The sequence below is a fragment of the Pseudophryne corroboree genome, chromosome 3, assembly GCF_028390025.1.
Source record: "Pseudophryne corroboree isolate aPseCor3 chromosome 3, aPseCor3.hap2, whole genome shotgun sequence".
Taxonomy (NCBI): Eukaryota; Metazoa; Chordata; class Amphibia; order Anura; family Myobatrachidae; genus Pseudophryne; species Pseudophryne corroboree.
In genome coordinates, this window is record NC_086446.1 from 287,941,183 (window position 1) to 287,964,529 (window position 23,347).

Sequence of the window (23,347 nt, forward strand, 5' to 3'; positions counted from 1 at the left end):
TATTTCAATTCCACCGTTTTGAGTGGTTCAAACCAGTGTGATTTCAGGAAACTCAACACCACGTTAAGATCCCAAGGTGCCACTGGAGGCACAAAAGGGGGCTGAATATGCAGCACTCCCTTTACAAACGTCTGAACTTCAGGCAGAGAAGCCAGTTCTTTTTGAAAGAAAATGGATAAGGCCGAAATCTGAACCTTAATGGAACCCAATTTAAGGCCCAAAGTCACTCCCGACTGTAGGAAGTGAAGGAAACGGCCCAGCTGGAATTCCTCCGTAGGGGCATTCCTGGCCTCACACCAAGCCACATATGTTTGCTATATACGGTGATAATGTTGAGCCGTCACGTCCTTCCTAGCCTTTATCAGCGTAGGAATAACTTCATCCGGAATGCCTTTTTCTGCTAGGATCCGGCGTTCAACCGCCATGCCATCAAACGCAGCCACGGTAAGTCTTGGAACAAACAGGGCCCCTGTTGCAACAAGTCCTGTCTTAGAGGCAGAGGCCATGTATGAGAGGAAGAGGAGGAAATACATAGACCGACTGGAACACCCATGGTGTCACCAGTGCGTCCACAGCTATCGCCTGAGGGTCTCTTGACCTGGCGCAATATCTCTGTAGCTTTTTGTTGAGGCGGGATGCCATCATGTCCACCTGTGGCAGTTCCCACCGACTTGCAATCTGCATGAAGACTTCTTGATGAAGTCCCCACTCTCCCGGGTGGAGGTCGTGCCTGCTGAGGAAGTCTGCTTCCCAGTTGTCCACTCCCGGAATGAACACTGCTGACAGTGCGCTTACGTGATTCTCCGCCCAGCGAAGAATTCTGGTGGCTTCTACCATCGCCACCCTGCTCCTTGTGCCCCTTGGCGGTTTACATGAGCCACTGCGGTGATGTTGTCTGACTGAATCAGAACCGGTTGGTCGCGAAGCAGGGACTCTGCTTGACGCAGGGCGTTGTATATGGCCCTTAGTTCCAGGATGTTGATGTGAAGGCAAGTCTCCTGACTTGACCACAGCCCTTGGAAATTTCTTCCCTGTGTGACTGCCCCCCACCCTCGGAGGCTTGTATCCGTGGTCACCAGGACCCAGTCCTGAATGCCGAATCTGTGACCTTCGAGAAGGTGAGCACTCTGCAGCCACCACAGGAGAGACACCCTGGCCCTGGGGGATAGGGTGATCAACCGATGCATCTGAAGATGTGATCCGGACCACTTGTCCAACAGATCCCATTGAAAGGTCCTCGCATGGAACCTGCCGAAGGGAATGGCCTCGTATGATGCCACCATCTTTCCCAGGACTCGCGTGCAGTGATGCACCGACACCTGTTTTGGTTTTAATAGGTCTCTGACCAGTGTCATGAGCTCCTGAGCCTTCTCCATCGGGAGATAAACCCTCTTCTGGTCTGTGTCCAGAATCATGCCCAGGAAAGGCAGACGAGTCAAAGGAATCAACTGCAACTTTGGAATATTTAGAATCCAGCCGTGCTGTTGTAACACTTCCCGGGAGCGTGCTACGCTGATCAGCAACTGCTCTCTGGACCTCGCCATTATGAGGAGATCGTCCAAGTATGGGATAATTGTGACCCCTTGCTTCCGCAGGAGTACCATCATTTCCGCCATTACCTTGGTAAATATTCTCGGTGCCGTGGAGAGACCAAACGGCAACGTCTGAAATTGGTAATGACAATCCTGTACCACAAATCTGAGGTACGCCTGATGAGGTGGATAAATGGGGACATGAAGGTATGCATCCTTTATGTCCAGAGACACCATAAAATCCCCCCCTTCCAGGCTTGCGGTGACCGCTCTGAGCGATTCCATCTTGAACTTGAACCTTTCAGGTATACGTTCAGGGATTTTAAATTCAATATGGGTCTGACCGAACCGTCCGGTTTCTGTACCACAAACATGGTCGAATAATAACCCTTTCCTTGCTGAAGGAGGGGAACCTTTGACCACCACCTGCTGAAGATACAATTTGTGAATTGCAGCTAACACTATTTCCCTCTCTAAGGGGGAAGCTGGCAGGGCCGATTTGAGGTATCGGTGAGGGGGCATCTCTTCGAATTCCAGCTTGTATCCCTGAGACACAATCTCTATCGCCCAGGGATCCACCTGGGAGTGAACCCACTTGTGGCTGAAATTTCGGAGACGCGCCCCCACCGGGACTAGCTCCGCCTGTGGAGCCCCAGCGTCATGCGGTGGATTTAGTGGAAGCCGGGGAGGACTTCTGTTCCTGGGAACTAGCTGTGTTGTGCAGCTTACTTCCTCTGCCCCTGCCTCTGGCAAGAAAGGACGCACCTCGGACTTTCTTGCCTTTTTGTGTAGGCTAATGTCTCTTTGAGCATCTCTCATACATAGGACAGCGTCTTTTATATGCCCCAGGGTCATTAATATAGTATCCTTGTCTAAGGTATCGAGTTCCTCAGAAAAGGTATCCATTCATGCTGCTACAGCGCTACACACCCAGGCCGACGCAATTGCCGGCCTTAGTAAGGTACCTGAATGTGTATAAATGGACTTCAGGGTACCCTCTTGCTTTCTATCCGCAGCATCTTTTAGGGTGGCCGTATCCTGTGACGGCAGGGCCACCCTCTTGGATAAGCGTGTTAAAACTTTGTCCACCCTAGGGGAGCATTCCCAGCGTAACCTGTCCGTTGGCGGGAAAGGATACGCCATAAGCATCTGTTTGGAAATCTGCAGTTTTTTATCTGGAGATTCCCAAGCCTTTTCACATAACTCATTTAGCTCATGTGAAGGGGGAAAGGTCACCACCTGCCTTTTTTCCCCCATACATATGAACCCTCTTGTCTGGGACTGGGGTTTCCTCTGTGATGTGCAACACATCCTTAATTGCTATAATCATATAACGGATGGATTTAGCCAATTATGGCTGTAACTTTGCATCATTGTAATCGACACTGGAGTCAGAGTCCATGTCGGTATCTGTGTCAACAATTTGGGATAGTGGGCGCTTCTGAGACCCTGACGGCCTCTGCGACATAGGATCAGGCATGGGCTGAGACCCTGACTGTCCTAAGGTTTCAGCTTTATCCAACCTTTTATGCAAGGAATTAACATTATCATTTGAAACCTTCCACATATCCATCCAATCAGGTGTCGGCGCCGTCGGCGGAGACACCACATTCATTTGCTCCTGCTCTGTTTCCACATAGCCTTCCTCGTCAAACATGTCATCACAAGCGTACCGACATACCACACGCACAGGGAATGCTCTTTTTGAAGACAGTTCCCCTACAAGGCCCTTTGGAGAGACAGAGAGAGAGTATGCCAGCACACACCCCAGCGCTATATAACCCAGGAATCACACAGTAACTTAGTGTTAACCCAGTAGTCGCTGTAATAATGATTTTTGCGCCTAATCATGTGCCCCCCCCCCTCTCTTTTTTTACCCTCTTCTACCGTGTATCTGCAGGGGAGAGCCTGGGGAGCTTCCTCTCAGCGGAGCTGTGGAGAAAAAAATGGCGCTGGTGAGTGCTGAGGAAGAAGCCCCGCCCCCTCAGCGGCGGGCTTCTGTCCCGCGTTTATGTACAATATTATGGCGGGGGCTCATACATATATACAGTGCCCAACTGTATATATGTCCAACTTTTGCCAAGAGGTTCTAATTGCTGCCCAGGGCCCCCCCCCCTCCTGCGCCCTGCACCCATACAGTGACCGGAGTATGTGGGTGTAGTGTGGGAGCAATGGCGCACAGCTGCAGTGCTGTGCGCTACCTCAGTGAAGACTGGAGTCTTCTGCCGCCGATTTCGAAGTCTTCTTGCTTCTTTCACCCGGCTTTTGTCTTCCGGCTCTGCGAGGGGGACGGCGGCGCGGCTCCGGGATCGGACGACAAAGGGTGAGATCCTGTGTACGATCCCTCTGGAGCTAATGGTGTCCAGTAGCCTAAGAAGCAGGACCTATCTGCAGAGAGTAGGGCTGCTTCTCTCCCCTCAGTCCCACGATGCAGGGAGTCTGTTGCCAGCAGAGCTCCCTGAAAATAAAAAAACCTAACAAAATACTTTCTTATAGCAAGCTCAGGAGAGCTCACTAAACAGCACCCAGCTCGTCCGGGCACAGATTCAAACTGAGGTCTGGAGGAGGGTCATAGAGGGAGGAGCCAGAGCACACCAAAATCCAAATTCTTTATTAAAGTGCCCATGTCTCCTGCGGAGCCCGTCTATTCCCCATGGTCCTTACGGAGTCCCCAGCATCAACTAGGACGTTAGAGAAATAAGTGGTTGCAGGACGTTCAGCACTGAGAACCACACGACGTGTAAAATAAAAAGTTATACTTACCTGTCCTGAGGTCTCCCATCCATCTTCCGACTGAGGAGGGGGCTTCTGGGAGTCATGGGGGCAGCTGCGATGCTCCGGGCTGCAGGGAGGTGCAAGGGCTGCTGAAAGACGTACTTGTCCCAGCGGACTGTTCCGGGGGTAGGGGGTCATACAAATATACTGGGGGATGACATACGCTGGGGTCACTCGCACACACATGCTCACACATACACACACTCACATATATACATGCTAACACACACTCATAGACGCTCCACAGACCTCACAGGGTTCCAGAGCAAGTCCCAGTGATTTTTCCTACAATTAAAGATTTTAGGAAAAATCATACTTGCTCTGGGGGTACGAGAAAAAAGACGTCCACTTTTCTGTCCTGCATTTGAATACCAAAACCCTGTGGCTGCGTGAAAAACCACACCCGCAATTGGATTCCCCTAATGAGGCCTGTTTGTAAGTAAAGCCAAAAAGCAAGCAACTGGGCAAAACCATGTTGCACTGCAGATGGAGAAGATGTAACATGTGCAGAGAGAGTTAGATTTGGGTGATGTGTGTTCAATCTGAAATCTATATTGCAGTGTAAAAATAAAGGTGTCTAACATTTTGTGGGCTACATGCAAAAGAAGCCAGTATTTACCCTGCACAGAAAAAATATAAATGTATCCTTTGCATGGCAACATGGTTTGTTCCAGATACAAAGGGGGTAATTCCAAGTTGATCGCAGCAGGAAATTTTTTAGCAGTTGGGAAAAACCATGTGCACTGCAGGGGGGGGGGCAGATATAACATTTGCAGAGAGAGTTAGATTTGAGTGGGTTATTTTGTTTCTGTGCAGGGTAACTACTGGCTGCTTTATTTTTACACTGCAATTTAGATTGCAGATTGAACTCACCACACCCAAATCTAACTCTCTCTGCAAATGTTATATCTGCCCCCCCTGCAGTGCACATGGTTTTGACCAACTTCTAAAAAAATTCCTGCTGCGATCAACTTGGAATTACCCCCAAAGTTATGTGTTTTTGTTTATTCACTTATAAACATGAATCAGGCCCATGATGCAGTTAATATTGGTTCAGTCAACAAAATTTCTGTCTCCACTGAGTAGAAGATGATTGTATTTTTCTGTGAAATAAAGAGTAATCATCCAAAGTACAGTGCATCCGGAAAGTATTTACAGCGCTTCACTTTTTCCACATTTTGTTATGTTACAGCCTTAATCCAAAATGGAATAAATTATTTGTTTCCCTCCAAATTCTACACACAATACCCCATAATGACAACGTGAAAAAAGTTTTTTTAAGATTTTTGCAAATTCACATGTACATAAGTATTCACAGCCTTTGCCGTGAAGCTCAGAATTGAGCTCAGGTGCATCCTGTTTCCACTGATCATCCTTGAGATGTTGCTACAGCTTAATTGGAGTCTACCTGTGGTAAAATCAGTTGATTGGACATGATTTGGAAAGGCACACAACTGTCTATATAAGTTCCCACACTTGACAGTGCATGTCTGAGCCATACTTGCCTACCTGACCCTCTCCATGAGGGAGAAAATGCTCTGTTCCTGGACTTTCCTGGTAATGTAGGATTGCCATCACCTGTGGTGAAACACCTTTCTTATCAATTAACTAGCTCACCACAGGTGATGGCAATCCTACATTACCAGGAAAGTCCAGGAACAGAGCATTTTCTCCCTAATGGAGAGGGTCTGGTAGGCAAGTATGGTCTGAGCACATACCAAGCATGAAGTCAAAGGAATTGTCTGTAGGCCTCCGAGACAGGATTGTCTCAAGACACAAATCTGGGGAAGGGTACAGAAAAATATCTGCTGCTTTGAAGGTCCCAATGAGCACAGTGGTCTCCATCATCTGTAAATGGAAGTAATTCGGAACCACCAGGGCTCTTGCTAGAGCTGGCCAGCTCTCTAAACTGAGTCATCGGCGGAAAAGGGCCCTAGTCAGGGAGGTGACCAAGAACCCAATGGTCACTCTGTCAGAGCTACAGCATTCCTCTATGGACAGAGGAGAACTTTCCAGAAGGACAACCATCTCTGCAGCAATCCACCAATCAGGCCTGTATGGTAGAGTGGCCAGACGGAAGGCACTCCTTAGTAAAAAGCACATGGCAGACCGCCTGGAGTTTGCCAAAATGCACCTGAAGCACTCTCCGACCATGAGAATCAAAATTCTCTGGTCTGATGAGACAAAGATTGAACTCTTTGGCGTAAATGCCAAGCGTCATGTTTGGAGGATACCAGGCACCGCGCATCACCAGGCCAATACCATTCCTTCAGTGAAGCATGGTGGTGGCAGCATCATGGTGGGAGGATGTTTTTCAGCAGCAGGAACTGGGAGACTAGTAAGGATAGAGGGAAAGACGAATGCAGCAATGTACAGAGACATCCTGGATGAAAACATGCTCCAGAGTGCTCTTGACCTCAGACTAGGCTGATGGTTCATCTTTCAGCAGGACAATGACCCTAAGCACACAGCTAAGATATCAAAGAAGTGGGTTCAGGACAACTCTGTGAATGTCCTTGAGTGGCCCAGCCAGAGCCCAGACTTGAATCCGATTGAACATCTCTGAAGAGATCTGAAAATGGCTGTGCACCGATGCTTCCCATCCAACCTGATGGAGCTTGAGAGGTGCTGCAAAGAGGAATGGGCGAAACTGGCCAAATATAGGTGTGCCAAGCTTGTGGCATCATATTCAAAAAGACTTGAAGCTGTTATTGCTGCCAAATGTGTATCAACAAAGTATTGAGCAAAGGTTGTGAATACTTATGTACATGTGATTTCTTCGTTTTTTATTTTTAATAAAATTTGCAAAAAATCTCAAAAACACTTTTTTCACGTTGTCATTATGGGGTATTGGGGGCAATTCCAAGTTGATCGCAGCAGGATATTTTTTAGCAGTTGGGCAAAACCATGTGCACTGCAGGGGGGGGCAGATATAACATTTGCAGAGAGAGTTAGATTTGGGTGGGTTATTTTATTTCTGTGCAGGGTAAATACTGGCTGCTTTATTTTTACACTGCAATTTAGATTGCAGATTGAACTCACCATACCCAAATCTAACTCTCTCTGCACATGTTATATCTGCCCTCCCTGCAGTGCACATGGTTTTGCCCAACTGCTAAAAAATTTCCTGCTCCGATCAACTTGGAATTACCCCCATTGTGTGTAGAATTCTGAGGGGAAAAAATAAATTTATTCCAGTTTGGAATAAGGCTGTAACATAACAAAATGTGGAAAAAGTGAAGCACTGTGAATACTTTCCGGATGCACTGTAAATAACTGCTGCATACACTTACCGGTTCACCTGCAGAAGGCATGAATTTATTTCCATAGCCATGTCTGTAATTCTGCATGTCTCTCGCTGCTCTGTTCCATGAATTTTTCTTCTACAAGTATGACAGAAATCAATAAATTCCTTGCGTCAAATATATAAACAACTCACATTCAGGATGATTTATAAAAAGGGAAATAGTCCTATTGCTGGTGATAAGGATTTTTTTTAGTCTTGTACCTATACATAAAAGAGTTACTACCAGGTGATAACAATGCTATAGCCAGCGATCACCTTCACTGGCAGTAAGATTCTCCATTTGACAAATATTACTATTTAATACATAGGGGGTAATTGAGACTTGATCGTAGAAGTGCTAAACTTAGCACATCTATGATCACTTTCACAGACATGTGGGGGGACGCCCAGCACAGGGCTAGTCCTTCCCGCATGTCTGGCTCTCCCTCCCCTGCACAGGTACAAAAGCATCGCACGGCGGCTATGCTTTTGTACCTGAAGAGTAGCTCCCTACCAGCGCAGCTCCTGCGCTCTGGCAGGGGGCTACCCGTCGCTCTCCGGCACGCAGCTGATGCGTGTGATGCCACGCAGCCGCCACAGCCCCCCCCCCGCGCACAGGGTCCGGGCACACCTGCGTTGCCCGGACCGCACCCCCAAAACGGGCCCACCCAGCGAACACCTCTGCCTGTCAATCAGGCAGAGGCGACCGCTGGGCTGAGATGCCAATCGCTGGGCACTGGCGCAGTTCAGACCTGATCGCCAGCTGTGCAAAAACGCACAGCATCAATCCGGTCTGAATTAGCCCCATAATGTGGCCTGATAGTGAGCAATAACATCAAATACATGTTAAAATCGTGAAAAAAATAGTATACGCATGATTTAAGTAAAAAATGGCTTGATGCATAAGGTTTATTTATCAATAATGGTGTTGTGCAGTTCTAATTGCTCTCCAATTAATGTTTTTGCTTACATTAACAAAGTTGAGGTGCCAGGACAGATCTTCCAAAAAAGTTCTGTCTAGTAAAGGGCTAAAAACAAAGTGATAGCTACTGCTATCATTCTGCTTCTGGGATAGGACCCGGTAAGAATACTACACATGCATGACCATCGGCCTGTATTACACTATATGGACAAAAGTATTTGGACGTCCGGCCATTACACCAACAAGGACTGTAATGACATTGTATTCAAATACGGAATGCAATCAAGTTGCCGGCTGTTGGGACTCCGGCAGTCAGGATACCGACGACGGAGTCCCGACAGCCAACAATACTAACAGCCGGAATCCTGGCACACAGGGCCTATTCCTACTCAAGTGTGTCCACAACACCCACAGAGTGAGAATGGAAGCTGTGGTGAGCACAGCGAGCCCGCAAGGGGACTCTTAGCGCTTGCCCCGCTGCCGTTATTCTGGGGGAGGGCGGGGGGTGCCGCTGTAGGGATTTTGACAGCAGGCATCACTGCCCACCGGTAAATAGTATGTATTCCTTCAAATACATATACTTTAATATGGAGTTGGTCTCCCGTTTGCAGCTATAACAGCTTCCACTCTTCTTGGAAGGCTTTCCACAAGATTTATGAGGTAAGGCACTGATGTTGGACGAGTAGGCCTGGCTCGCAATCTCCATGCCAGTTCATCCCAAAGGTGCTCAGTGGGATTGAGGTCAGGGCTCTGTGCAGGCCAGTCAAGTCTTCCACACTGATCTCATCAAACCATGTCTTTATAGTCCTTGCTTTGTGCACTGGGGCACAGTCATGTTGTAATAGAAAAGGGCCTTCCCCAAACTGTTGCCACAAAGTTGGAAGCATAGCATTGTCCAAAATGTCTTGGTATGCTGAAGTATTAAGATTGCCCTTCAATGGAAATAAGGGGCCTAGTCCAAACCCTGAAAAACAGCCCCATACCATTATCACTCCTCCACCAAACTTCACAGTTGGCATAATGCAGTCAGGCAGGTAACGTTTTCCCGGCATCTGCCAAACCCAGACTTGCCCATCTGACTGCCGAACAGAGAAGCGTGATTTGGCACTCCATAGAACATGTTTCCACTGCTCCACAGTCCAGTGTCAGTGTGCTTTACACCACTCCATCTGACGCTTGGCTTTGGTGATGTGAGGCTTGCATACAGCTGCTCAGCCATGGAAACCCATTCCATTAACCTCCCGCCACACAGTTTTTGTTATTACATAAATGCCAGTGGAAGTTCGGAACTCTTCAGCTATGGAATCAGCAGAGCATTGGTGACTTTTACACACCATGTGCCTTAGCAGTAGTTGACCCCGCTCTGTGATTTTATGTGATCTTGGTGGCTGAGTTGCTGTTGTTCCTAAATGCTTACACTTTCTAATAATATCACTTACAGTTAACCGTAGAATATCCAGCAGGGATGAAATTTCACGAACCGTCCTTTTGCAAAGGTGGAATCCTATCACAGTTCCATGCTTGAAGTCACTGAGCTCTTCAGAACGACCCATTTTGTATCACAAATGTTTGCAAATGGAGACTGCATGGCTAGGTGCTTGATTTTATACACCTATGGCAACGGGTCTGATTGAAACACCTGAATTCAGTAATTAACAGGTGTCTTGACAAAGAGGACGGTGCTCCTTGAAACGCGTTGAAGCTGCTGGAGAGACCATTTGATGCAGGAGGAAACCGGTAACATCCACAAACATCGGAAGCAGATGTAACATCGCATCCAGTGACTGCAGCACAGGACATTTGCACCACCTGCACTTTCCGAGAACTGTGTGTTTCCCCACAAGCAAGTGATATACCAAACTGTTTTTTTTTTTTTAACATTAATAATTTTTATTGGATTTTATATTGAATGCAAAAAGAAAAAAAGGGGGGGGGGGGGGGGGAGGTACAGAAAAAAAAAACAGGGTGGGGAGGGATGTACACGTCAATGAAATAAAACATACATATGAGGCAGGTAACATAGCGACTAAGCAGGTATTCAGGTATCATAGTCATATTAACAGATAAAAGGGTGCAGAGCTAGGTCAATAGGATTTATCAACTCCGACCCTAGTATCAGGGGGGAAGAAATTGATAGCATTATAGACATAACAGCCAGTATAAACCAAAAGGAAAAGTATGGGAGATGGAACACTTAAGAAGTAGTAGATTCCTCATTCAGGCTAAATTGTAAAGGGGATGTCTTCTGTGGGTGTGATATGAGAGCAGAACCTTCCCCCTGTGACGTATTCATGCCAATGGAACCATTGCATAATGGGAGAGGAAGCAGAGGGGGAATAAGGCACATATTCAGTTTCCATGGTATAATGGAAATGAACTTTAGGAGAGAGAAATGACTACATAGGAATGGAAAGAGTTAAACCTCCTGTGAGGGGTAGACCTAGCTGTGAGGAAAAGTACAGCCTATGGAAAAAGGGGGAGGGTTAATATATATAGGGAATGCTAGGCCAGCTTGGTCTCTCTTGCTGCTAATTTGCCTGGGTGAGTGCTGCATAGCAGAGTCTCCCCATTATTTGCCTGTGTAATTATTTAGTTCAATTTCGTCCCTACATCAAACTCCATTGTTGTCATGGCTGCATCTCGCCCTCGCCGTTCCGCCGGGACCCCAGCCCGTTACCGCTCATCAGGCGGTGGGTCTGGGCCCGAGGACGGGCTGGCTGGCCCTGTGGACGGCTTCCCGTCCTCTGGGGCCTATGCGGGCGCTAGTGTGGACGGGGCGCGGCGGACCCGGTCATCCTGGCCACTTGGGGCCGTGCCGGTTTTGCCGGCCGGGCGCGGGCGGCGGGGAGGGCTGGGGGTGCAGGCAGGACGCCCGGAGGTGGACGGGCATCGGCCCTCACCTCCAGGTGCAGCGGTGGAAGCCTCAGTGCCGGGCGCGCGCATGCGCGCCGCGGTGGGCGGCAGTCGAGGGAGCCGGAATCGTCCCCAGTCTCTTCCCCCTCGTCGCGGCCGCGAAGCGGTGCCAGGCGAGGGGGGCCGAGCGGACGGGAGGCGGCGGCAGGTCGGAAGAGGCCCGTCGCGGGGTCTCGTCCGTCAGCATCTCGAGACGGCACAGCCGGGGGCTTGGTGGCGGAAAGAGGCGGGACGCGCGCACGTGGTGCACGCACGCCCGCGCTCTCCACAGGCGGCGCCGTTCGCGCACGTGTGCGCGCAGCGGCGCCGCTGGTCTCCCTGTCTCCCCAGCTCACTCCCTTGCAGCCGGAGTCCGGCGGGGAGCGGGGGAGGGGGAGAGGCAGTGTGTGGGACAATATAGGATTTAATGCACAGGGCAGCGTGGAGTCACGCCGCGGCGCCCTCCCAGCGGGCGGAGGGAGCTCCGGCCTGCGGGGGGAGGGTGCGCGCGGGGGATTTGGAAGAGGTGGCAGTGCCGGCACCATGAGGCAAGCGCAAGGGGAGAGCAGTGACTGGTGGGGGACCGGGCTGCTGGTGGTCAGGGGCGCTGCCGGTTCCCCACCGGGCCAGTCTGGGCTCCTGGCATCGGGCCCCCCGTTGGCACCTGTCGGGCGAAGGCGGGGGACCCCACGCGGGACGGCGATGAGTTTCGGGGTGGTCAGGACCCCTCCGGAGAGCTGGCGTCGGCCCTGTCAACGGTGGTGGCGGCATTGGGCCCGCTGGCCGCTGCCGCGTCCCCGGGGATGGCAAGGAGTTCCGGCACGCATACAGTAGCAAGCGGGTCCGGTACGCGGGCGGTGTCGGCGGTGCAGCGAGTTGCTCGCGCTTGTCGCGAGCTGGGGGCGGCCGCGGCACAGCTGGATCATCGTTCCGTGCGGGACGAGCAGGGGCGCGAAGCGGGGACGCCTGCGCCCCGGGGTGCTAGGCATGCGCCGCGATTGTTTTCTGGGTCCTTTGCTCCGTCTTCTTCTTCAGGTGATCGCGGAGAAGTGGAGACGGTGGGGAGCGAGGATGAGGATGTCGCATTTGCCACACCGGAGGATTCCCTGTCCGAGCAGTCGACGGCATCAGGTGAGGTAGAGCAGTCGGGGTCGGGCTCCAGCACGCACTCTAGTTCTCGCAGCTCTTCCTCTTCTTCTTCTCTGTCGTCGCCCGATGTCAGTAGCACGACTCGGGCGAAAAAGCGCGCGACGAAATACGCCAAGAGGGCGGCGGGTCAGCAGGAGAGACGGAAGCGGCTTAGCGAGGACGCTCGCAGGGCCAAGAAGCGCCGCGATTTGCCTGGGGTAGTCCACTGCGATTACACGGCCGTGATGCGGGGACTGAGGGATAGCTGCCGTAGGAAAATCGGCAGGGGGGATTACGTTGATATGTTCGTCTTGACGAAGGACGCAAAGAAGGACTATAAGTCGGCGTCAGCGAAGAAGGGCATCGGGGCCGAGGCTTTCCGTACCTTCGACAACTGGCTGGCCGTTTTTTGTGTCTTCGCGGCTTGTTACCTAGAAGATAGACCGGACGAACATATGAACGTCATCAGATACCTGCATTTAATACATGATATGCAGCGCACATCGTCGGGCATCGAATGGAAAATGTATGACGAGAAATTCCGGGAAAAGCAGGACTGCTTGCAGGTGATAGACTTTGGTTGCAAGGACGTGGAAGTCTGGCTCCAAGTCACCCGGGCTTCGCAACAGGCTAGGGAGCCCCGGAATCCGGGGGCGGACGGGCACCGCACAGGGTCGTCCGCCCAAGGGACCGGCGCGGACGGCGGATCGGCCAAGACAGGTAGGTCGGCCGTCCGTGGGAGGGGGGGCCGCCGCAAAAGGGAAGTGCTTCGCGTTTAACAATGCGTCCTGTTCCTTCGGCAAGCAGTGTCGGTTTCGACATTTGTGCTTGCAATGTGGCGGCTCCCACCCAGCCTCTACCTGCTTTAAAGGCAGTCGCCAGGGCGCCCGGGGTAAGCAAAATTACCCAAGACCTGGCGGGAGCGCTCCGCAGAGCTCCAACGCCAATTAATTTGGATACAATGGCCAAGTGGTTGGATTGGTATCCAAATAGGGCGGACGCGCAGTTTTTGTTTTACGGTTTTCAGTTTGGGTTTCGCTTGCCTGTTGCGAGCAAAGTTTCGGTCCGGGCCCAACGGAATCTCCAGTCTGCTCGTGCCTTGCCGTCGGTTCTGCGGGAGAAAGTGGATAAGGAGATTAGGCTGGGTAGGATGGAGGGACCGTTTATCTCACCCCCGGTGGATGGCTTGGTCATCTCCCCAGTGGGGGTAGTTCCCAAGAAGACTCCAGGTGCTTTTAGGCTCATTCAGCATCTTTCTTACCCGTCGGGGTCGTCGGTCAACTACGCGATACCGCCGGCTCATTGCTCGGTGGTGTACCAGTCGTTCGACGAGGCGCTAGAGTTGGTCCGTAGTTACGGCCCTGGGGCCCTTATGGCTAAGATAGATGTGGAATCCGCGTTTCGGTTGCTGCCGTTGCATCCGGACTCATTCCGTTTTATGGGTTTTCGGATTGGAGCGGAGTATTTAATCGACAAGTGTTTGCCGATGGGATGTTCCGTTTCCTGCTCGTTTTTCGAACGGTTTAGCACATTCCTACATTGGTGCGTGGAGTCTTCATCAGGTGGTCACGGAGTCGCCCATTACCTCGATGACTTCCTGTGTGTGGGTCCGGCGAACTCACCACGCTGCGGCGACTTGCTGTTCAGCATCCGGGCTCTGTTTTTTCACTTCGGCGTTCCTGTGGCCGAGGATAAAACGGAGGGGTCAGTCTCCTGTTTGTCATTTTTGGGGATAGAAATCGACACGGTGGCGGGATCGTGTCGACTGCCTCAGGACAAGGTTGCGAGGCTATCTGCCGGTTCGTAAGGTCGCGCAAAGTCACGCTGCGGCAGGCGCAGTCCTTGCTGGGCATGTTGAACTTTGCTTGTCGGGTAATACAGATGGGCATGGTTTTCTGCCGAAAGCTGGAAAGGGCGACTGCGGGGTGTGCCAGACCGCATCATTTCGTACGCTTGTCCTCCGAGATTAAAAGGGATTTGGCCGTATGGGCCTCGTTCCTGGAGGACTTCAACGGGGTGTGTATATGGCAGGCCCCAACAGTCGACAGCGCTGGGCTGCAGCTGTTTACAGACGCGGCGGGATCCTCTGGGTTCGGTTGCTATCTGGAGGGATCTTGGTGCGCGGCCTCGTGGCCGGCGGAATGACATCGCGAGGGTTTCACTAAGGACCTTTTGCTGCTGGAGCTTTTCCCCATTATGGTGGCGCTGGAGGTTTGGGGCGATCGTCTGGCGCATCGCAGCATCTTGTTCAGATGTGACAATCTGGGCGTGGTGCATGCGATAAATAACCAGAGGGCAAAATCGCTGGTGGTCCTGCGGGTGCTGGGGCAGTTGCTGTTGACATGCTTGCGTAGGAATGTGTGGTTCCGCGCGCAGCATGCGCCTGGGCTTGAGAACGGAATTGCCGACGCGTTGTCACGAGGTCAATGGGAGAGGTTTTGTTTGTTGGCACCCGAGGCCGATGGGCAAGGTTTTCAATGTCCCGGTTATGTCTGGCAGGTGATCGGGCCGGACTGGAGGGTCTAGCGATGCGGTCAGTCGCTCCGAACACGCTCAAGGCTTACGGACAAGCTTGGAGCGAGTGGGAGGAGTTTGTCCAAGGATGAAGTCAACAAGGTAAGAGCGGGCATCGGCTGATGCTTTCTTTTATTTGGCAGCTGTTTGTTTCGGGTAGGTCCAGAGCGGTGGTATCCCGGTACTTGGCTGGTATTTCGTTCTTTAACAAAATCAAGGGTGTCCCTGATGTGACAAAGAGCGGGATTCTGCTTAAGGCGATGAAGGGGTGGGTGCGCGTGGCGCAGACGCTGCCTGATAGGAGGCGGCCCATTGATGCGGCCTTGCTTCCGGCTGTCATCATGGCGGTTGGCAATATCGCTGCTGTTCCGGTTGGCGTTCTCAATGGCTTATCACGGTGCCTTTCGGGTGTCGAAGCTGGTGGCGCCTTCTAAGCGAGCAGATTCGTGCATGCTTCTCGAAGACGTGGTGGTGGGTGAGAGGTCCTTGCTGTGCAGATTGCGTCGCTCTAAGACGGACCAAGTAGGTAGAGGGCGATGGGTCACCTTGGTTTCGGCGCTGGAGGAGAGCATTTGCCCAGTGAGGTTGGCAGTTCAGTATGCGGCAGTACGGCCCGATGATCGGGGGTCGTGGTTGCTGCATTATGACGGTATGCCCATGACGAAATATCAGTTTCGTTGGATGCTGGGTCGCTGTCTGGCGAGCTTGGGCCTTCCACCCGCTGCTTTCAGGACGCATTCCTTCCGCATCGGGGCTGCGACGTCGGCAGGGTTTTCCGTGGCTGAAATCCAGGCGGTGGGGCGATGGAAGTCGTCAAGTTACAGACGATATATTCGCCCCGTCGCATGAGATGTTTGATTGAATATGGTTTTGTTTATTTGTAGTTGTAGAAGTCCTGTCGTAAAGTTCAGTACGTCCTTGTGTGGTGTATCGGTTTGTCTCCCCTGTTTATCCTACTCAGGGATTAGCTACTCGCCGCTGCTGGCAGCGGGGGTCTGGAGTTCTTTGGCGATTTTTTGCCTGACTTGACGGACTGAATTCTAATCTACAATTCGGCTGATCAGTTCTAATCAAAGTCCCTCAGCAGGTTTTTACGCTTTCACCTCCAGCTGAGTTCTTACATGTTTTTCCCGTTTTATACCCCCCTACCCCCCCCCCCCCCCCCCCCAGTTTATTTTCTTATTTTAATTTGATTTTTCCCATTGTGTGTTTATGTTCTGCTTCAAATTGGCCGGAAGCTTGTGCAGATCGGCTAGGCCGTGACTTCTGCAATAAACAAAAGCCCATTTTTTCTTTTGGCAGATCCTTCAGGTTAATGCGTTTAATAAACACTGCTTTAGATACTTAGTAACCAATTTTTACCCCTTTCCTTCTCTTCAGGTTGGGTAGAAGATGAATTGGCTATCTGGGTGGTTGGCCACTCTTATGTGTACTGGGCAGCCAGGTTTTTGGCCTCGGAGGGGGCACAGATGTTTCCTAGGGCTCATGGCATTCGTTGGCTTGGTTGGCGGGGGATGATGTGGAAAGATCTGAAGAGTAGATTAGTCAGTCAGGCCAGCGAGCATGGAGTCCTTAGGGTATTGGTTGTCCATTTAGGTGGCAACGACCTGGGGAAGAGGACATCTTTGGAGCTGCGGTGGGCCATGATGCAGGATCTGGCCAGTGTGGCCGCGGCATGGACCAATTGCGTCTTGGTGTTCTCGATGATGGTGCCAAGGTTGAGTTGGCGAGGTGTGGCGGACGGTCGCCTGATTGATGAGGCCAGGCAAAAGGTGAATGGGGCGGTGGCGAAGTGGGTGTTGTCCCACGGAGGCAAAGTGGTTCGCCACCCTAGGATTCGGTTTCGAGACAGTCACCTTTTTCGGCCTGATGGTGTGCATCTGTCCAATGAGGGGATGATGCTTTTCCTGGAGGATCTGTTTCTAGTATTGCAGGAGTTAGGTTGAGGTTATGGTGGCGGTGCGAAGGCTCTGGGGAGGAGTCTTTCGCTGTTGGCGGAAAAGAACGGCAGGTTGTAGTTTGTCTTGTTAGCTGTAGTGATTTACAGTTTGGTGTGGTTTAGGTGCACTCACCTCCATCGACTTTTAAGGCCGCTCGACCACCCGTCCGGGGGCAGCGGCAGCACCCATCAGGGTGGGTAGTCACCGTGGGGGTTGAGTTGGGCACCTATTACCGATTTTATAGTTTGTATTTAAATTAGGATAGTTTTGAATTTTAACGTTTTTAAGGTTAGCGTCAGTTCAATAGAGCCGTTCTTTTTTCTGCCACCATATGCCGGCTGAATCGGCATGTTAACTAAATTTTCAATTTACAGGTTTGCTAATGGTTAGGGTACAATAAATAGCTAACAATTTTTCTGCCAAATTCAAGTCTCCGTGTCATTATTTCTTGGTATTAAAGGTAATGAATGCTTTACTTTTGAATGAAGGGGTCCACAGAGTATCATTAGGAGGTTTATGAAATACTTTTAGAGCAGGGGGGACTACCGCTTGTTTCCAGGCTTGGGCCAAGGTTGCCCTTGCTGCTATACAAATGTGTCCTAATATGTACCTTTGGGAGGCTGAGTCCTCCAGGGGATACATATGTAGGAGAGCTAAAGCTGGGGATGGGCTTAAAGATAGACATAAAACTTTATTTATCAGCGTAAATACTTTTGCCCAGAAAGTTTGGAGAAGGGGACATGACCAGAAAATATGATACAAATGTCCTATTTCTCCGCAATTTCTCCAACAGAGTGGTGAGCAGGAAGGCCAAAATGTGTGCAGTCTGTCCGGGGTCAGGTATAATCTATTCAGTAATTTAACATGCATTTCTGAATGGTTTAAACAGCGTGACATGCGGAATGTTAAACGATATAATTTCTCCCATTGTGTCTCTGCTATGGGAATACCTAAGTCCCTCTGCCAGCGCTTCTGGGCATTAGACTTTTGGTATGGGACCAATGAGATGAGTGTATTATACCAATAAGTAATATCTTTAGTTGATGTAAGCAATACCACACGGGATAGAAAAGACTGAACTAAAGAGCTGGGGGGAGTTTGTACGATGGGTAAGCTCTTACACCAGTGTCTGATTTGAAAATAGTGAAATAGTTCAGTACTCGGGAGGGAGAATTTATCGTGCAACTGGGCGAATGAAAGAAAGGCAGTTCCATCTAATAAGTCTCCGAGGGTATAAATATTACAAGCATTCCACGCAGAGATATGTAAATTGGGAATTAATTTACTCACAGCTTTAAGTGAAAGGGCAGTGTAGGGGGTAGTAATGCCAGGGAGCTTACTTATCAAACTATCCCATATTCGTAGAGAAGAAGCCGTAGAGGGAAGGATGGCCAAGTCGATGGGACGTAGGGCTTTAGGAGTCCACAACAGATCTGCTAAGGGGTATCCTATGCAACCGACATCTTCAATGTGGGCCCACAAGGATACGGGATTGGAGGGGTTCCAAAATTTCAGTTGAGCAAGCACACAAGCTTCTTGATATAGACTCAGGTCGGGTAGTGCGAGACCTCCTCTGTGTCGAGGGAGTATCATTCTAGCATGTGCCAATTTTGGGGGGTGCGATTTCCACAGGTATTTTGTCAAGACAACTCTGCATTTCAAACTGGTATTTTTTAAATTGACGGTGTATTTTAAATAAATCCTTTTTTAACCTTTATTGGGATGCAAGCCTTGTTTGGATTGAAAGGTCATTCTGCACAGATGAAAGATACCTTTATATGAACACAAGGAAGAAATTGAATGTAAGTTTCATTCTAATTTTAAATGAAGAAAAGCCTTGTTTTGAGGTGTGTAAAGAAACTGCTACGTGCACTCGAGGCAGAATTTCAATGAAAGTTCTGTTCTTGAGAGAGCCAGAGATTGTCCAGATTTGAGAAGAGACCAATATATTAGAGAAACATAGCGCTGGTTCATCCCTTTCGCACCTAAATCCCAGGTCCAAACCAGGGTAATTAACAAGGTTTCAAGCTGTATCAATGCTGTTCAAATCCCTTTCACACTGCACGTTAGACCTGGCTTATTCCCAGGTTATCCCCTTTCACGCTGCACATGGATTTGCCCTGCCAAACTTTTATGAAGTAACTAAAAGTGAATGGCGTGAAGGTGGCGTCACTGCACAGTACTTCTGATCCACCAATCTGCCAATGAGCAGCTTTTAAATATAACCTGGACCCATCCTTTCACACCCCACACAGAAGAGCTGTGTCGGTCCCAGTAATAACCCTGGTAATAACGAAGATTGCGGACCCGGGACACAGAACCTGGATTGATCCTTTCACACCAAGACAAGATATCCCAGGTCAAAAGCTCAGTGTGAAAGGGGTAATAGAGCATTAAAGAGCTTTCTAGAGCTTTGTTAATTTGACAGTTTACCAGCACCAAAAGAAACCTATGGGGGCTGCTTTTGCAGTTGGAAATGGAGGGCCTGGATCCACTTTCTTACATCCTGGAGATAATTTACTTTTGTGGGAATCCCCCAGAAATACCTGCAAATGTTATTTGCTAAATATGCCCCATAGACCCCTTAGTACAGTACACCTACCCAACATGACCTGGCCACTGCAAGTGATTATAATACAATTTTATGACTCTCTGATTCACATGTGGTTGGAGGTGCCATCACTGCTGCTTACATACATAGCACTAATATGGTAATGCAGAAGGAGGCGTTTGATATAAGTCTTCTAATTGCATTAGTGATCTGTGATGCATACTAAAACACAGCATTGGATCACCTGCGACACCATCGCCTCAGACCCAAAAAGAGGCCAGGAAATTTCTGTCTTCCAATAAATATACTGGCCTCATCACACCCCCAAAACATAGGCAACGTACCTTTGTTTTGGGAAACGATACATCATTTGCAAACATCGGTACTTTGCGGCATGCGCCGCAGAACCAACGGGACCTGAACCATGCCCACTGTACAGACATATAGCACACTACACCTACCCAACATTATGTGACCACTGAACATGATCATAATAATAAGATTTTACTCACCGGTAAATCTATTTCTCGTAGTTCGTAGTGGATGCTGGGGACTCCGTAAGGACCATGGGGAATAGACGGGCTCCGCAGGAGACTGGGCACTCTAAAGAAAGATTTAGTACTACCTGGTGTGCACTGGCTCCTCCCTCTATGCCCCTCCTCCAGACCTCAATTAAGGAAACTGTGCCCGGAAGAGCTGGCATTACAAGGAAAGGATTTTGGAATCCAGGGTAAGACTCATACCAGCCACACCAATCACACCGTACAACTCGTGATAAACTTACCCAGTTAACAGTATGAACAACAACAGAGCATCAAACAACAGATGCCAACATAACATAACCCTTTAATTAAGCAATAACTATATACACGTATTGCAGAAAGTCCGCACTTGGGACGGGCGCCCAGCATCCACTACGGACTACGAGAAATAGATTTACCGGTGAGTAAAATCTTATTTTCTCTAACGTCCTAGTGGATGCTGGGGACTCCGTAAGGACCATGGGGATTATACCAAAGCTCCCAAACGGGCGGGAGAGTGCGGATGACTCTGCAGCACCGAATGGGCAAACACAAGGTCCTCCTCAGCCAGGGTATCAAACTTATAGAACTTTGCAAAGGTGTTTGAACCCGACCAAGTAGCTGCTCGGCAAAGTTGTAATGCCGAGACCCCTCGGGCAGCCGCCCAAGAAGAGCCCACTTTCCTTGTGGAATGGGCTTTCACTGATTTTGGATGCGGCAAACCAGCCGCAGAATGAGCCTGCTGAATCGAGTTACAGATCCAGCGAGCAATAGTCTGCTTTGAAGCAGGAGCACCCAGCTTGTTGGATGCATACAGGATAAACAGCGAGTCAGTTTTCCTGACTCCAGCCGTCCTGGCTACATAAATCTTCAAAGCCCTGACTACATCAAGCAACTTGGAGTCCTCCAAGTCACGAGTAGCCGCAGGCACCACAATAGGTTGGTTCAAATGAAAAGATGACACCACCTTCGGCAGAAATTGCGGACGAGTCAGTAATTCTGCCCTGTCCATATGGAAAACCAGATAGGGGCTTTTACATGACAAAGCCGCCAATTCTGACACACGCCTAGCCGAAGCTAAGGCCAATAGCATGACCACTTTCCACGTGAGATACTTTAGCTCCACGGTCTTAAGTGGCTCAAACCAGTGAAATTTCAGGAAACTCAACACCACGTTAAGATCCCAAGGTGCCACTGGTGGCACAAAAGGGGGCTGAATATGCAGCACTCCCTTTACAAACGTCTGAACTTCAGGAAGCGAAGCCAGTTCCTTTTGAAAGAAAATGGATAGGGACGAAATCTGGACCTTTATGGATCCTAATTTTAAGCCCATAGTCACTCCTGACTGTAGGAAGTGCAGGAACCGGCCCAGCTGGAATTCCTCTGTAGGAGCCTTCCTGGCCTCACACCAAGCAACATATTTTCGCCATATACGGTGATAATGCTTTGCTGTCACGTCCTTCCTAGCCTTTATCAGCGTAGGAATAACTTCATCCGGAATGCCTTTTTCCGCTAGGATCCGGCGTTCAACCGCCATGCCGTCAAACGCAGCCGCGGTAAGTCTTGGAACAGACAGGGCCCTTGTTGCAACAGGTCCTGTCTGAGAGGCAGAGGCCATGGGTCCTCTGTGAGCATTTCTTGCAATTCCGGGTACCAAGTCCTTCTTGGCCAATCCGGAACAATGAGTATTGTTCTTACTCCTCTTTTTCTCACAATTCTCAGCACCTTTGGTATGAGAGGAAGAGGAGGAAACACATAGACCGACTGGAACACCCACGGTGTTACAAGTGCGTCCACAGCTATCGCCTGAGGGTCTCTTGACCTGGCGCAATACCTTTTTAGCTTTTTGTTGAGACGGGACGTCATCATGTCCACCTGTGGCAGTTCCCATCGATTTGCAATCTGCGTGAAGACTTCTTGATGAAGTCCCCACTCTCCCGGGTGGAGGTCGTGCCTGCTGAGGAAGTCTGCTTCCCAGTTGTCCACTCCCGGAATGAACACTGCTGACAGTGCTAGTACGTGATTCTCCGCCCAACGAAGAATCCTGGTGGCTTCTGCCATTGCCACCCTGCTTCTTGTGCCGCCCTGGCGGTTTACATGGGCCACTGCAGTGCAGGAATATTCAGAATCCAGCCGTGCTGTCGCAACACTTCCTGAGAGTGTGCTACGCTGATCAGCAACCGCTCCCTGGACCTCGCCTTTATGAGGAGATCGTCCAAGTATGGGATAATTGTAACCCCTTGCTTCCGAAGGAGCACCATCATTTCCGCCATCACCTTGGTAAATATTCTCGGTGCCGTGTACAGGCCAAACGGCAACGTCTGGAATTGGTAATGAAACGTCCTGTACCACAAACCTGAGGTATTCCTGATGAGGTGGATAAATGGGGACATGCAAGTACGCATCCTTGATGTCCAGAGACACCATAAAATCCCCTTCCTCCAGGCTTGCAATGACCGCTCTGAGCGATTCCATCTTGAACTTGAATTTCTTCAGATAAATGTTCAGGGATTTTAAATTCAAAATGGGTCTGACCGAACCGTCCGGTTTCGGTACCACAAACATAGTGGAATAGTAACCCCTTCCCTGTTGAAGGAGGGGAACCTTCACTACCACCTGCTGGAGATATAGCTTGTGAATTGCTGCCAACACTACCTCCCTTTCCATGGGGGAAGCTGGCAAGGCCGATTTTAGGTAACGGTGAGGGGGCGTCACCTCGAATTCCAGCTTGTATCCCTGAGACACAATTTGTATAGCCCAAGGATCCACCCGTGAGCGAACCCACTGGTGGCTGAAATTTCGGAGACGCGCCCCCACCGCTCCTGGCTCCGGCTGTGGAGCCCCAGCGTCATGCGGTGGATTTAGTGGAAGCCGGGGAGGACTTTTGTTCCTGGGAACTAGCTGCATGGTGCAGTTTATTTCCTCTACCCCTGCCTCTGGCAAGAAAGGATGCACCTCTGACTTTCTTGCTTTTTTGTGAACGAAAGGACTGCATTTGGTAATACGGTGCTTTCTTTGGCTGTGAGGGAATATATGGCAAGAAATTTGACTTCCCAGCCGTAGCTGTGGAAACTAGGTCCGAGAGACCGTCCCCAAACAATTCCTCACCCTTATAAGGTAACACCTCCATGTGTTTTTTAGAGTCGGCATCACCTGTCCATTGCCGAGTCCATAGGACCCTTCTGGCAGAAATCGACATTGCGTTTATTCTAGAGCCCAGCAGGCAAATGTCCCTCTGGGCATCCCGCATATATAGGACAGCGTCTTTGATATGCCCTAGGGTCAG

At 50.1% G+C, this 23,347-nt stretch overlaps 1 protein-coding gene across 5 annotated transcripts in view; it reads right to left on the reverse strand.

The window, feature by feature from the left end:
- The window catches only part of LOC135055338 (opioid growth factor receptor-like), a 74,017-nt gene that overhangs the window by 35,405 nt on the left and 15,265 nt on the right, over nucleotides 1-23,347 (reverse strand). For all 5 annotated transcript variants that reach the window (XM_063959286.1, XM_063959285.1, XM_063959284.1 and 2 more), the window contains exon 3: nucleotides 7,601-7,690. In XM_063959286.1, coding sequence (XP_063815356.1) covers nucleotides 7,601-7,690 — 90 coding nt within the window. The remainder of the gene's footprint in view (nucleotides 1-7,600; nucleotides 7,691-23,347) is intronic.